Here is a 16,573-nt window from a genome sequence, read left to right on the forward strand (position 1 = left end):
CCTTCCTCTTCTGTGGGGATGCTTGATTGGGCCACATTCATGAGCCAACCCCTGGCTACTCACATAACTCTAAGAGCCATTTTGTTTACCTATAAGAAATAATGAAAGATCATCACCAAGCATTACTCACAATCTTAATATAGAGAAACCCAATGCCAATTCACCTTATTATAGCTGCGATTTCACATTAAAGATCTGCTTGTCTTCAGTAAACTGACCCCCCTTCCATAGAAGGTAAGTAGATGTAAGTGGACTCTTGCTCACCTGCTAAACTTTAGAAGTGCCTGCTGGTTATGATTCTAGGTTGTTTTTCTTTGGTGGTGACCTATATGCTTTTGTTTTGATTTTAGCAACTTGTCACTGTCCAAATTCAGTCTTTTAGCAAGCATTGTTTCTGTTCTTTTTGTGGGGCCAGTAGGATGCTAGGTGCTGAGAATACAAAGAGACAAATGAATCTGTACTTAGTCTCTAGGACATTACTTTCTTTTGGAATGTGACAAACTCTGGCAGGTTGTGATGAACTCATTTACAGTAAAACAAAAGTGGTAATAGAGCATGTGAATCAATCTGAAAAAAATGGTTCAAAAACAATTATGAAAGGGATTTAGAATTAAAAAACAATAGTGACAGGGAAGAAAGAGCAGCTAACTCTAAGATTTCAGTATCCAGTTTCTGGGGGCAACAAGAAAAAGTAATTAAAGCTTCTCCTGCAAGATAACTAATTTGACCTCTAAGTACCACTGAGATTTGGTAGAATGAAACCAGTGACCAGATTTTGCTATTAAATGGTGTTACTTGTTAAAAAAAAAAAATATAACCAGTAGGATAGGTAAAAGATGGTGGGGAAAGATAAGTAAAAGACTCAAGTCACATTGTTAGAAGTTAAGTCATTTATGGAAATCCAGTTTCCAAAGGTAGGTGTGAAGAAATAAGTTAGGAGAACATTTGGGTAAATATAAGCAAGACAGAAATAAATCTGATATTGTCATGAGACTATATCATAGACAAACTAATTAAACAGTAGAAATAGTTGATGTCTGGAAATAGATGACAAATAGCATCTACCTTTCAGGATTGTTGTGATGATCACATATTATTTTTAAGGTGCTTTTCAAACCTCAAAGTATTATATAAATGTTGGCTAAATTATATATATATATATATGTATATATATATATAGAAAGAGCATAAACACACACAAACACTCTTAAGAGCTATATTGAAGATACTGTGGTGGTAATCAGGCAAGGTTTCTTGCACAGATTGATGTCTGAGCTGCTCTTAAAGGATATGCAGGTAAGGAGAGAATGAATTCTCAATATAGTGGGGTTGCAGGTGCAGAACAAAGGCACAGAGATGGGGATAGAATATTGGTTTTGAGTGAGCTTTCTTTTACTGGACATCTGTGATCAGAGGCTAACTGGCTACTTGTTGAATGTGTTGCTGATCAAGTCTTATTGTTTTCCATGTGGGACTATATGGCCCCTGAAGTTCCTTTCTAACTCAGAGATTCTGGAGGGTAGTGTCGCTTGCATAGTAATTTTGATGGGTTACTTGGAAGAGTTTGGGAGCATTCTGGAGACAAATGTGGAAAGAGGAAAATAACAGGAATTTTTTTTAGGTTTAAATATTAAACTATTAATTGCTAAGTTCCATTGAATTATTTTTTAATCTTAAAATTTATTTAGTATTTTATTTTTCCCTAATTACATGTTAAAAACAATTTTGACATTCTTTTTTAAACCTTTGAGTACTACTGTCTCTCCCTCCCCTCTCACCCCCATTCTCATTGAGAAGTCAAGCAATTCAATATAATTGTTGTCATGCAAAACATTTTCATAATACTCATATTGTTAAAGGAAATATAGACCAAAAAACTCCTCAAGAAAAAAAAATTTTTTTAAAAAGGTGCTTCAGTCTTATTCTGGCACCATCAGTTCTTTCTTTAGGGATATATAGCATTTTTCATCATAAGTCCTTCAGAGTTGTCTTCAATCATTGTATTGCTGAGAATAGCAAAGCCATTCACAGTTGATCATCTTATACTAATGCTGTTATTTTATACACTGTACATTTCATTTTATATCAGCTCATGTAAATCTTTCCAGGTTTTTCTAAGAGTGTCTTGTGATATTAAATTCTGTAAAAGGTTGTTAAACAGTGATCGGGACCACTGGTTTCCATCTTCACTGAGGAAAAAAATAAGAAGAAATGGTTGAAAGTTCATCTGAAAAATAATACAACTTTAAAAAGAGCCGGGCCCAACAAGATAGCATGCAGCTTACTGAGCTCAGCTGTTCAGAACACAAGGGATCCACTAGAACTCTTGAGTCTGAGACTTTGCTTAGGTTTTCCATAAAACCTGATTCTGACCAAATATCAGCACATTGGCATCAGTGTCTCTTGGCTAAATTTCTTTTTTTTCCACTGTGCATATTGACATTGGAAAGTTACTTACATTTATTCAAATTCACCTGGCAAACATCTATCAGATCTAAAGCTGAAATAGCCCAGGCAATAGAATTCAAGACGGCCATAGTAATTCATAATTTAGAAATAATGTATTTGTAACTGGCCTAGATGGTCTGCATGGCCAGGACGGACCTCCAGTAGGATTCTGGCATGGTTCCATGCCCAACTGAAGTAGGGACAGCTTTATAAGCATTCTTGTTCACCCTTGCTGGCACCTTTGACATTAAACAGTAACTTGACTTTACTGGAAGAAAGATACAGTGGCAGATGTTTGAACATAGATAGGGATCAGGGTTAGGCGACCACCCTCATGAAACAGATATCCTTGGGAGCATTGTTGATCTGGCACTTTGAAGTGCAAAAGAAGTCCCCTAATCTAGCTGAGCAGACCCTTCTCTGGGTCCTTTAAACTAAGACTGAGAGAGAGGAGGGGAGGCCAGTACTTTGTCCATTTCAAAACAAAAATGATGCTTGCATGGCAGAACATCACAGCTCATTGTTAGCCAAGCTACAAATAGCCAAGCTGGACCTTGTCCAGTCAAGTCTTTTCTATTTGTGTACCACTTGAGAAAATGATTAGAGATAAGGTAGATGCAGTTAATATAAATTTAGTTACTAATCTCCAAGTTTAATTATGTGTTGGTCAAATGATAATTAAAATTAAAATAGCAGTACAGCTTAGTAATTGATGGTGCTTTGACAGTTAAGATAGTGAAGCACTCTTAAGGTATTTCAGTATTATAATCCCCTTGTAATTCAGTTTAATGAAAAAATAAAATAGCAGACTTAAAAAAAAAAACTTAATTATTCCTAGCTTCTACAGTTGTGGATATTTGTTGGATATGGAGGGGCAGCTTTTTTACTTTGGGTTCTTCTTCTTAGGCCATGTTGCGAACAAAAAGTGACCCTTTTTCAGAGTCTCTTTGCTGCTAGGAAAGCAACTCCTTTCAGCTCATACTATCCCTCCCCTTCCTTTTTGTTTCCCTCTTTCTTGTCCACACCTGTAGTTAGATAGAATCAAGCCCCTTTTTCTGTCTTGTTGGAAGTTTTGTCTATTCGCCAATATACTCAAACAACTCCAAGCTGATTTTCCCAAAGCAAAGGCTTCCTCACGTCACTTTGTTGCTCAATGAACCACAGTAGTTCCCTGTCCACTCTTGTGCTTATATTTAATGTTCTTCCCAGTGTGACCCCTTATTCTCTTGCTTGTTTCCATACACATTGTCATTTCATTGTTTTTCAGTTGTGTTTGCCTCTTGCTGACCCTTTTTAGCGTTTTCTTTTGTCCATTCCCTTCTCCAGCTCATTTTACAGATGAAGAGACCAAGGTAGGCAGGTTTAAGTGACTTCCCAGAATCACGTAGCTAGGAATTGTCTGAGGCCAGATTTCATCTCAGGTCATCCTGATTCCAGGCCTGGTGCTCTATTCACTCTACAAAATTTTGGTATTTGCCCTTACAAGTTCCTTTCACATTGTTCTCCTTTGCATGCTGTGTAGTATCCAAACTGGCTTACCTTTTTTCCCCTCACATAGGAGTTTTCCATCTTCTGTCCTTACCTTTGTCTTTTGTTCTCTCTTTTCAATCACAGCCTCTTAAAATCCTTGATGTTCTTCAGGGTTCAGCTTCAGGAGTTAGCACTTTCCCTTGCTTAAGCTATGTTGCCTTAATTTTGTATGTGCATATTCATGTGTATGAATATTTATAGATGGAAAGGCAGTATGGTACAGTGGATGGAGAACTGACTTCAAAGCCATAAAAACCTCAACTCAGTCCCTCTAGCTGACACAAAACCCAAGTCCAATCCTTCCTCTGACATAGACTTTTTGTGTGATCCTGGGGAAGTCAAGCAACCTTTTAGTTCCCTGTGCAAACTTGCAGAGAAGCTGCCAAGTTGCATGGGTAGATCAGCTGTCAAAAGTGATTTTGCTTGGGTGCTGGCCTGACTATGTCCCATCTGGATTTAATAAACTCCATCAGGTCTCTCTTCCTTCTGGGGCCAAATGTGAAGTCCTCTGTCTTTTAAAGTCCTTTCTATACCATCCCCTGTGTCCCTTTCTACACTTCTTAGGCCTCGTCATAGTCCCATGTGCTTTGTGTAGTAGATCTTGTTCACTTGACATGCCCTTGAAGGTAGCAAATGTTTTATCTTTGTATCCCCAGCACTTAGCACAGTGCCTGGCTCCAGCACAAACAGTAAATGCTTGTTGACTATTTGATTAAATGATCAGACCTAAAAAAGAGGAGATGATGTTACCTTGCCAGAAAGTCTCTGAGATCTCATCTAACCCAGAAGCTTTTGAACTATCAATCTAAAATTGATTTGGATTTTAATTTTGCTTTGAAAATGTCACTTTTCTTTATGAATTATGACAGTGTAGTATGGTGAAAAGAATAGCAGAGAATAGGAATAATGGTACTTGAGTTGCATAATTATGAGGAAAGCTTTTTATGAGCCATATATCCCAGTACTAATATGGATTTATTCATAGCCTTTGCCACATCTATGGGTGCATCGAGATGGGGTGCCCTGGGAGTGGGGTAGATTGCTAGCCATCCATATCTATGCTTTATCTGCAACTTTTGTCCCGCCCTTCCCATAATACTTCTATAACTTAGCCTCAAACATTGGCCTTCCCCTCTATCTCACACATTTCCTGGATACCGGTATTAATCTTCGCTTTTTGCACAAGACAAGCTGGCCTCTTTTTACACTGATGCAATGCCATCTTTTCCCTTACTTCAGCCACAGAATCCTTTTCCAGAACTATTGCTGCTGCCTACGGTCATCCACCATGGTGTTTGTCACAGCCTTTTGGCTGAGCCACAGCTTTATTTGGGAAAAGTTATAGTTTATGACTGACAGCCATACACTATTGCTTGTTTTGATAGTAAGAAACATGGCCCTCTATTTCAGGGAGAAGCTTGGGCTTATTAAAAGCCTTACATAGATTCCTAAATGCAATTTAGTCTGCCTTCGTCCTGGGCTCAACTCATTTTCTGCGTTTGATGTCCATCCAAGATTTACGTACTGATGGACTCTCTTTGTGGGCATTACATTTCTTATGTCATTATGTGAACAATGCACATTTTGTGGCATCATAGGCTTCTCATAGAAAAAGAGTATTTTTTTTTCTTTTCTGTCTTAAAAACGGAAGTACAGAGCAGAGTTTGGCTACCAAATGGAGTTAATAATGTGTTTTTTTTTTTTTCCAGCAGCATATTATGCTAGACTTTTAGACAGCAACTAGCAGTTTTAGGAAAATTTCAAAGTAATTTTTGAAGAAAAATAAAGAAAAATGCCCATTTTATATTTTTTATTGCTTAACCTAGCATTGCAAATGGTGCAGACTGCAGTAATGCCAGGCAAAAAAAAACACAATACAATTCTGAGACCACTCGCTCTAAATGCACTTCCTCCTGTTCCTATAAAACAGCAAGTCTTTTTTTTTTTTTTTTTAATTTTAAAACAGCAAGTCTTACTAAAGTCCCACTACCCCCAGGGATTATATTGTTTCACCCTCCTGACACTTCAAGTGTTTGGTAAATCAGCATGGTAAACATCAAACATTAAAGAATTTTATTTTGAAAGAGAAAGCTACTGTGTTTAAAGTATATCCAGTAAAGCTAATTGGTGCATATGAAATTGAAGTGGCCAGTGGAACTGTTACAACTTTGCCATGGTTGACATTGGGTATCTGCCATTAAGACTAACTTCCCTCTTTATTTTTCTATTCTTGGGGGAAGATTTTAAATTTTGTAAATGAGTCAAAATTTTAAGAAACTGAGGGGAAGCTGTTAAAAAGAAAGTCATAAATATAGACTTGATTTATTAATTAAGATAAGTCTTTTATCTTTAGTCCTCAAAACAGTAGGGATTGAATTTCTTTCCTAGAGAGTGCCAGAATTCTCTTAGATGACTTCTCTAAACCTATTAAGAGCCTGTACTCGTTTTCTATAGTGGGTAAATCTATATATGAAGATCAGTGGGAAAGTTTTTTTATTTCTGAGTTTTTGAATTAAAATAGCCAACTGGAAGAGCATCCAAAAGAATGAAAAATCTAGGTACTCAATACCATATTTCTTGCATCTTCACTAAGTAAATTCTTAATTTCTTTTGCACCTTAGTCTAGTATGAATGTCGTATCAAAGAAAATATTAGATATTTAGATCAAAGACAGTGTGTGTGTGTGTGTGTGTGTGTGTGTGTGTATTTGATATTATAAACTTTTTACAATTCTGCCTGTGATGAACTTGTGGAATTTTTTGGATAATTATGATACTATAGATCATCAGAGGAGTAAAGCATTCAATATACTTTGGATCCTGTAGCCAAGGCACATGTAGATCACCATTGCAGTTTTGTCTGGAGATATGAAAGGTTTGGGGAGCTGTGTTACTTCTCTTCAAGTATTTGAAAGGCTCTTATTTGGTGGTCCTGCTTGGCCACAGGGACAAGAATGAAACATAGACAGTAGATTTTGGTTTCATCTAATGAAAAACTTTTTTTTCAAACATTGTTTTTTTTTTCACTTAACACTTAATATCTCTCTCTCTCTCTCTCTCTCTCTCTCTCTTTCCCCCCCAATGCAAGAAAAACAAGCTCATTGCTAATTAGAGTTCTCAAATCTAAAAGTAGTTTTATTTTGTTGTTATTCTTTAAATGGGGCTACTGGTTCTGCTCACTTCCCTCCACATTATTTCAAACACGTTTTCCTAGTTACCCCCTAAAACTGTTCATTTCATTGTTTCTTACCACCCAGTGTAATCAGAAGCATTTATATACTGCACTTTTATTAGTCATTCCACAGTAAGGAGGCAGCCCACTAGTTACTTTGCTTCCACAAAAAGAGCATCTTTCTTCTCTCTCCCTGACTCCCGGTCTCCCTCTCCTTATCTCCCTTTATTTCTTTCTCTCTTTCCTTCTCTCCCTCTCCCTTTCCCTGTCCTCTCTCCCTTCTTCTCTTTCTACTTTTCTTTCTCCCATCACATATATCTAGATTACATATGGGTATTTTTTTCCTTCTGTTTTCTTTGGGGAATAACCTTTATAGTAGGAGTTTCTCAGAGTCAAAAGGTATTTGCATAGAGTTTGGAGGACATAGTTCAAAATTGCTTAAGGAAAAAAAAAAAAAACTGCAAGCTAAGAGCTGTCTAACTCCGGGTGGAAATGGGTGGCTTACCCCACAATAGTGTGACTGCTTTGTCCCTTGAACTACTTGAGTGGAACCTGGCTGATTCTTTGTAGGCAGAGTGGGCATGATTGCATTTTTTATTTGCCTATGATATTTAAATTAATAATAGTAAAGAATAAAGAAAATAATTTTAGCAATATTTAAAAGTTTAAAAATAGATTTGAGCCATTCTGATCCAGAGCGCAGAATCTTGAGGTTTGGGAAAAATAATGGGATCATTTTAAAATAAAAGGAATTAAAAAAGTGGGCTTAAAAAAGAGTATATATGTATATATGAAGATGTCCTGAAGAATTTATAAAAATGGTTAATTTTAACATACTTTGTCTTTCCCTTTTAAAAGCTGTGTTTCTTTTAATAATTGAATGTAGAATTCTTGATAGTCCTCATTAGAAAACTACTCTGCACAACTTCATTTTAAATGAACAATAAATTGAATTGAAATGATGGGCGAAGCAAATTAAGAGATAACCTCGGACTTTGTGTTGATATTATTCAACTGACTTTGCTTCCCATTTTCCTCTAGATCAGAGACACTAAATCATCAGATCAAAAAACCACACTTTTACATTTTCTTGCTGAAATGTGTGAGGAAAAATACCGGGACATCCTTAAATTTCCAGATGAATTGGAGCATGTTGAAAGTGCAAGCAAGGGTAAGTAATATGACTGTTCTGAGGTGATGAGTTTCCCTTTAAATTGTCCCATTATGAAGCCAGTGAACAGGTCTTATTCCCATGGTGGTTTACTTTCGTAAGAAAGGTAAGCTGATGTTGTTTTTCTCTTTGAAGTATCATGTACCAGGATATCACTTTTCATTAGTGTGCATCTAATTTTAGATGTTTTATCATTTAAAAATTATATAAAGGCCTCTTTAATTTTCTTAATACTTTTTCATAGATGTCACATCTTTAGTCAACTTATGAAAATAGAAGTACTCTGTCTTAGTTTAAGAACAATTATATCATTAATGTATTAGAAATATGAAAGTAGTAAATTCATTCTGGAAAATTGCAATAACATTTTCAATGTGTTTATATAGTCCAGCTATGAATATTGAATTTTTGCCAATATTTATGTCTGCTTTTATTAGTTTGATATTTATTTTATATTTGTGCTTATAGAAGAGATAGAGTGTGTGAGAGAGAGAGTGTGTGTGTGTGTGTGTGTGTGTGTGTGTGTGTGTATGTGTGTGTGTGTGTGTGTGAAACTCCCCTAATATTTTGTGCATTTGGGGGGAAGAAGGAATGTGGGTAGCTTAACTTTATGGAGTCCCTTATGATGACTCTTTTATGTTTCTCTTGAATCTCCTGTTTGAATTTCAGATGTTCTTTTCAGCTCTGATCTTTTCAACAGAAAAGCTTGAAAATTCTGTATTTTATTAAATGTCCATTTCTCCCCCTAAAGGATTATACTCACTTTTATTTTTGGTTGTAATACTAGCTCCTTTGTCTTCTAGAATATCATAGTCAAATCTTCCACTTCTTTATTATGGAAAATAGTAAATCTTGTGTGATGCTGATTATGGCTTCACAGTATTTAAATTTTTTTTTTCTGGTTGTTTGCAGTATTTCCTCCTTGACCTGGAAGGTTTGAAAATTGTTTATAATATTAGTTAGAGTTTTCATTTTTGGATCTCTTTCAGGTGTTGATCGGTAGAGCCTTTCAACTTCTATTTTACACTCTAGGTATAAGATATCATGGAAGTTTTCTTTGATATTGATAGATTGATGTCTAGGCGCTATCTACCTTTCTCTCTCCTCCTCTCCTTCCCTTTTTTCTTCTCCCCTCCCCTCACTCTTTTTTTCATCATGGCTTTCAGGTAATTCAACAATTCTTAAATGATCTCTCTTTTTTCTGTTTTCCTTGTCAGTTCTTTTTCCAATGACATATTCACATTTTTCTATTTTTCATTCTTTTGGATTTCTTTTGTTATATGGAGTCATTACCTTCTACTTACCCAATTCTAATTTTTAATGAATTGTTTTCTTCAGTAAGAATTTGTCTTTCCTTTTCCATTTTGTCTACTCTGCTCTTTAAAAAAATATTTAAAATTTATAAGAAAAAAGAGCATTCTACCACGTGGACAACATAAGAAAGGATTGAGACTATAAAACGATAAATTTTCATTTCAAAAATGCCTATATAATAAGTACTACATATTGTATTCAAAGCTGTCCATCTTTTCTTTATTATATGTTTTCTTTTGGTCTCTACTGTCCACTTTTTACTTTAACCCTTCCTTCCTCTTATCCCAAGAAGGCTACAATTAAGCTTGGATACACATGTATCCACACACAAAAATAATACACATGCGTATACACATATACACAGATGTATACATATGTATATACACACATATAACCAAAAATAGATACATACATCCACCCCAGTTACACATGTGCATAGATATCTATAACCATACATATTGGTACGCAGATACATTTATATTTGTCTGGCTAAGAGTCCACTAATTTTCCTCTGTTACTCTGAAGGTGGATAACATCTTCTTTTATAATTCATCCAAGTCTTTCCCTATTTTTCTAATCAGCAACTCATCCTTTCCTTCGCCACAGCAATGTTCCAGCCTCATACTCTTCTAGGTATTTTAAATAATCTAAGACAATATTGGTTGTTTACGCTTATAGTGTAGTTTCCTTATTTTTGTCTTTTGATTAAATCTATTTTTGCTTCAATTTTTTTCTGAGATCATGATTACTATCCCTACATTTTTTTATCTAATAAATTCTACTTCTGATCTTTGTTTAAGTATTATGTCTTATTTCCTGTTCCTCCCACCTCCTTTGCTTTACTTCTAGCAAATATATATGTTGTTCTCCCTTTATCCAATTAGTGTACACACTCTTTGATACCTTTGCTTTTCCTGTTCTCTCACCCTCTTGTTTCTTTACACATTTAGACAATTTTTGTTCTCTTGTGAATGTATATGTTGTTCTTTCTTTAACCAGATCTGATGTGAGTAGGGTTTTCCCTAAAAATCTCTTCATTACGTAATTCAGGCCAGTTCCAATGGTCTTTTGATGGAGAGAGCCATCTGCATTCAGCAGAGGACTGAATGTGGATTACAACATTGTGTTTTCCTTCTTTTTGTTGTTGTTGGCTTGAATTTTGTTTTCTTTCTCATTTTTTTCCTTTTTAATCTGATTTTTCTTCTGCAGCATGATAATTATGGAAATATATAGAACGATTACACAGGGGCAGCTAGGTGGTGTAGTGGTTAGAGCATCAGCCCTGAAGTTAGGAGGACCTGAGTTCAAATCTGGCCTCAGACACTTAACACTCCCTAGCTGTGTGACCCTAGGCAAGTCACTTAACCCCAATTGCCTCAGGGGGAAAAAAAAAGAGGAATTACACAAGTTTAATAAGTATTGGATTACTTGCTGCTTAGGGGAGGGGCTGGAGGGAAGAGAGGGAGAAAAAATATTTGGAACACAAGGTTTTGCAAGGCTTAATGTTGAAAATTATCTATACATATGTTTTAAAAATAAAAGGCTTTAATAAAAAAAAGAATTGGAAAAAAGAGATGCTTATATGCTAAAATTGGAACTTGTGAATGAATAAATTTGAATGGTTTGATAATAAAAAAAAGAAAGTAGGTGTCTCCTACATTACCATGTATTGCAAATTGCTGTCCTTTCTCTCACTTCTCATTCCTCTGGGAAATTTTCAAACAAAGACTAAACCACGACATTGAGTCCACCTGCCTCATCTTAAGGATATTCTATTTGTCCTAACTACCTTTGTTGCTTTGGGCAAGTTTCTTCCTCCCTGATCTTTTCTTTCCTCATCTATAATGAGAAGGGGTTGGAGAAGATTATTAATGCCCCTTCCAGCTCTAACAGACTATGCTTTTTTCAAAAAAGAGCATTGATATAATTTTGATGGTATTATTGTTCATCATGATAACCTAGAAATATAAACTCCTGAATGATTATTAAAATTACATATTTTCTTTAACTCTCTTAGATATTAAACAGTTTGTATGATAAAAGTATCACTTTGGAGAAAAATATAGAAATTCCTTGGAAGACATGAGAAGCAAATGCCAACTTCAATTTTCAAAAGAAAGGATCCATCTACTGCAATTTCAATTACTGTCTCCAATTTTTCATCCTATAAACTTGTTTTTCCTTATGTAATATAATTAAATATTTTAAAATATGGTTTAAAATTTTTAAAAATCCCTTCATTATTTTCTCTCTTGTATCAAGATATTGTTTTTGGTGGTGGCTTTTAGGTAGTCTCATGTTCTCTCGATCTCTTTTCCAGATCAGTTGTTTTTTCTTGTGAAATGTTTCACAATCTATTTTTTTAAAATTCTTTATATTTTCTTTTGTTGTTTCTTATAACTTCACTGGCGTCCCCCTTGCCAAATTCTTATTTTCATGAAGTGGTAGTCTTCCTTAAGATTTTGGGTCTCCTTTTCCAGCTGGTTGACTTTTTTTCATAAACTAATTGTTTTTCTTGGATTGTTCTTAATTTTTTTTCTTTTTCCTCAGTTTCTCACATTTTATTTTTAAAGTTCTTTTTAAAAAATAAATTTATTCTATGAATTCTTCTTTTCAGGAGCTTTAAATTTATAGAGCTTATTGTTTGTAATCACTTCTAGTCCTGAGGTGTGGAGGATGGTGCCTCTGACCTCAGGTCCTCCTTCAGTTCTTCCTTCTGGAATAGAACCAGAAACCAAGAACTTCACGAGTCCTGTAAGTGTTCATAGCTGGAAGCATCCCTGTTCTACTGCTTCCGTAGTCGCTGGGTGTCTGCTGGATCTTTCTTGCCCAGGCCTGCATCTTGGGAGCACAGCTGGGCCTAGTGTGCCTTATCAGCAGATATTTCCTCAATCTTCCCCCTCTGAGACTTCAAATCCTTACGCTATTGGGGAAGCAAAAATTATTTTGGTTGTGGAAGAATTTACCTCCCAACCTACCTAGTCCCAAGGCTCACCACTTGTTGCTTCACTGAAACTAGCCTGGATTTGTTTATACTTCCCATGGTCCAAACCTCTATTCTGGGATTTAATTCTTTGGATCTTCTCTAGTCACAAGAGGACGGCTATTCTACTCCAACTCTTTTTTGGTTTTATTTGTCTGTGTTTGTCCTAAGGCACTATTTTGTTTGTAGAGGAAATTTGAAGAGTTTAGAATTTTCTGACCAATTCTACATTCTTCCCACAATCTTATGACCTATTCTGTTTTAAGTTTTTTTTTTTTTTTTCCCCAGTGAATTTTTGTGCTTCTTTTCCCATTAAACCAGTTCTGGTTTTTTGTGTCATTTTCTTTTGTATTTTTGTGATCTTTTTACAGAGCTGCTTATGCTCTTTTCGTAATTTTCTTGTATCACCCTCATTTCTTTCCCCAATTTTTACTCTCCCACTCATCTCTTTTTTGAACACTTTCAGACATACTTGTTGTGCTTCCATCCAGTGAACATTTTTCTTTGAGGATTTTTGTACCTGTTTTCTCATTGTTTTCTTCTGAATTTATGTCTTGGTCTTGTGATTTAGGTTTTTAGAAATTGCACATGTTCTTTTAATTCGCATATTTTTAAAAATTACCCTGAACTTTGTTGTTATTTATTGAATTTTATTTGTTTTGGTTTTCTCTTCTGCTTTTTCAGTGTATCTTTTGTTATATTGAGATTTTCCATCTAATATTCTGAACTTTTGCTTTGCTCTAAGGTTTTACTTATGAATACTTAATTTCCTTTTCCTTCATTAAAAAGAAAAATCTACTTTAGCATAGTCTTTATTATTTTGAAATAATGAAAATGAGCTGGTATTAAACATGAACCCAGTCATCTTTCCAAGTAAAATCTTTGGGGGGGGGAGGACTTTGAGGACTGTCAGTAAGCCTTCTAAAGCATACATATTATCTTATTTATGAAATATAACAATTCAAATGTGTGAGTAAATAACATCTTTTTACTAGAAACTTAAATTACTGAATCTAACATTTATTTTTAGCTAATTCTCAAAGGCATCGTTGTGTATAAATATACTTATAACAATACATCTACATATATGTATACATCTACATTTTCTTTTTCCATTTGAATATTTTTAAAAGCCACTAGCTTCACTAAACATTTGTAGTGTCTAGTTTGCCAGCTAATAGTCTTTTCTGTAACTGTTACCTTACTAGCAGATGTTTTGAAATTTTTGTTTAAGGCAAATGCTATTCATCATGCATTGTTGAAAGTTGAATCAACAAATGAATATTATCTCCTGAATTCACGTTTATCTGCCATTTTTCTTGAACCAAGGTAAATATCTATTGATTTTTTAAAAAAACCATACAAGGCCAAATATTTGGAAGGCAATAGCTCAGGTACAGAATATATGTGATGTAGAAGATCCCTCAGTGGGTAATAAGCTTGCTGTGGAAGCAGTGAGGAGTTGGAGAGTTAGGAGAATTTAGCTCTCACCTGTACTTTACCTCTAAGTGGGTTTATAAATTAGAAAGTATCCACTTAGGAAGCTTATTGGTACAGTGGAACGAGCACGGGGTGTCAGAGTTGGGAAGACCTGAATTTGAATTCTATCTCAGATACTTCACTAGATGTATAGCCCTTGGCAAGTCACTTAACTCTCTGCCTCACTTTCCTCGTCTGTAAAATGGGGGGTAATAATAGCACCTACCTTAAGGGTTTCAAAAGAGATAATATAGCTAGAATAATGAGCAAACTTTAGAGTGTTGTATAAATGTATTATTATTATTAAAGTTCCTGTGGCTTACTTTCTTCATATGAAAAACAAGAACTGAAGACCTCTAAGGACACCTTCATCTCTGTCTGTTAAGTTGTTTTAGTCATGTCTAAGGCTCCATGACTTCATTTGGGGTTTTCTTGGCAGAGATACTGGAGTGGTTTACTGTTTCCTTCTTCACCTTATTTTATATGTAAGGAACTGAGGCAAATAGGATTAAGTGATCTTTCCAGGCCTGGGGCTCTATCTGCTGTGCTACCTAGATGTTCTCCAGTCTTTCCAGTTTCCATTATTATATGAAAGATCTTTTATATATCATATGAAATATTATTTACCACAAATAATAAAACAGATTATTTCACTTTCAATAGTATATATCACTTGTCCTTCAGATAATCAAATTAAACTTTTTAGAAATGACATCTGTAGTTAATATACATTTAGTTTGTTAACATATTAACTATTAAAGAAATGTCATTTGCTTCATTTTGAAATAATGGAATAACTGCCATTCCAAATCATTGCTTCTGTCAGGCCACATCAGTGCCATCATTAAAATGTCCATTGCTGAAGTATGAACTTTAGATTTATTCGTGTCACTACATTTGTAGTTGATTTAAATTATTTGTCTTAAAAATTGAGCCTAATTTATAATTTTCTTTGATAACATCAGGCATTCCAGCTTGCCAAAGTAACATTGTGGAAGCACAGACAGCAATATGTGTTTGGCTCTTTGCTATATAAATAAATCTTTGTACTAAATTCCCATCTTTGTGATTTTTCATTTTATTTCTGCCTTCACTAATTTTTTAAAAATTTGTTTTAATAAAGCATATTGAATATCTAATTTAGGGCTCATTCTTTAATGAGAGATCATACCCATATTTCAGGTTCTACTAAAAGAGAAAATTTTAGGATGGATCTGATTAGCAATTTTGAATGTGGTGTACAGTTACAGAATCCACCCAGTTGAGTATTGGGAAAAGGTCATCATATTTGTCCAGAGGACTAATGTTTTTAGAGCATTATCAGTTGAGTAAAAAGAGGAATTACTGTGTCAAAAGTTCAAGAGAGTTTTACAATGGAAATGAATGGGAAATTGCTTAGAGGAAGCAAGGATTAGTAAAAAGCAGAAAAATCCATGCACAGGAGAGATTGGGTACTCCACTTTCCGTCATAAAGAGGAGAAGAAGAAACTGCCTTGGTTAGTAATCATAGGTAATGGACTGTGTAGCTCTCCCCCATCTTATTTCCTCTTCCCACCAAACAAAACGTAACCAACCTCAAGTCCACAGAATAACTCTGGCCCCTGTTGAAGGTCCAAGTGAAATGGTAACTTTGAAAGCATTGTGTGGCCTTGCGTTAAGGATGACCTCTCCAAAACTGTTCTGTTCAACATAGAACTTGTTTTGAACTATGGTTCACTGAACCAAATCATGTAATCTAAAAGCATTTATTTCTTCTAATCATCTCTGTGTATTTCCACCCCCTCTTCTCTTGAAGACACTGGTTGTATTTCATCTCTTTCTCATTTCCTCCCCTAATCCCCCACTTGATCTTTCCCTTACTACTTCCTCCAGCTCAGAGCTTCTTAAACTTTTCCCATTTTTGACCTCTTTTCATGTGAGAAGTTTTTATGGGATGTCCCCCACCCTGATGTATAGGTATATGAAATAGATGTAGAAATCAAACATTTACTGATAAAAAAAATCATAATTTTGTGACCCCCCCCCACATTCCTTTACAAGACCCAAAATGGGGTTGTGAAGCACACTTTAAGAAGGTGGGTTATAGGAGATGTTTTCTTTCTGATGATACAGTCAACATCTGTTCTGTACACAGTAGGAGCTCTTCAGCTCTTTTTGTGGCATGGACCTATTTGCCCATCTGGTGTCCTGCTTTTTGTCATGGAACTGTGTGTGTGTGTGTGTGTGTGTGTGTGTGTGTGTGTGTGTATGCATGTGTGTACATAAAATCTGATAGAGTTGCCCAGGGCACTGTTTTAAAGTGATTTTTTTTTCTGCATGAAAGCAGTAGATGTCTGAAGCAGCATAAGACTCCAGATCTTCTTGTCTCCAGGGGCAGTGGTCTTTCCCTTTACCTCTGTGTGGCCTGTTACTGTGGGAATCTGCTTACTTCTTCCCTTTACCTCTTTTCCCTTACCATTGACTTAAATCCCTTGACA

General features: G+C 35.3%; 1 protein-coding gene across 4 annotated transcripts in view; it reads left to right on the forward strand.

Annotated features, from left to right (window-relative positions):
• The window catches only part of DIAPH2 (diaphanous related formin 2), a 737,850-nt gene that overhangs the window by 437,290 nt on the left and 283,987 nt on the right, over positions 1-16,573 (forward strand). For all 4 annotated transcript variants that reach the window (XM_051967764.1, XM_051967765.1, XM_051967766.1 and 1 more), the window contains one exon: positions 8,191-8,320. In XM_051967764.1, the coding sequence (XP_051823724.1) occupies positions 8,191-8,320 (130 nt within the window). The remainder of the gene's footprint in view (positions 1-8,190; positions 8,321-16,573) is intronic.

The sequence above is a fragment of the Antechinus flavipes genome, chromosome X, assembly GCF_016432865.1.
Source record: "Antechinus flavipes isolate AdamAnt ecotype Samford, QLD, Australia chromosome X, AdamAnt_v2, whole genome shotgun sequence".
In the NCBI taxonomy this organism is placed as follows: Eukaryota; Metazoa; Chordata; class Mammalia; order Dasyuromorphia; family Dasyuridae; genus Antechinus; species Antechinus flavipes.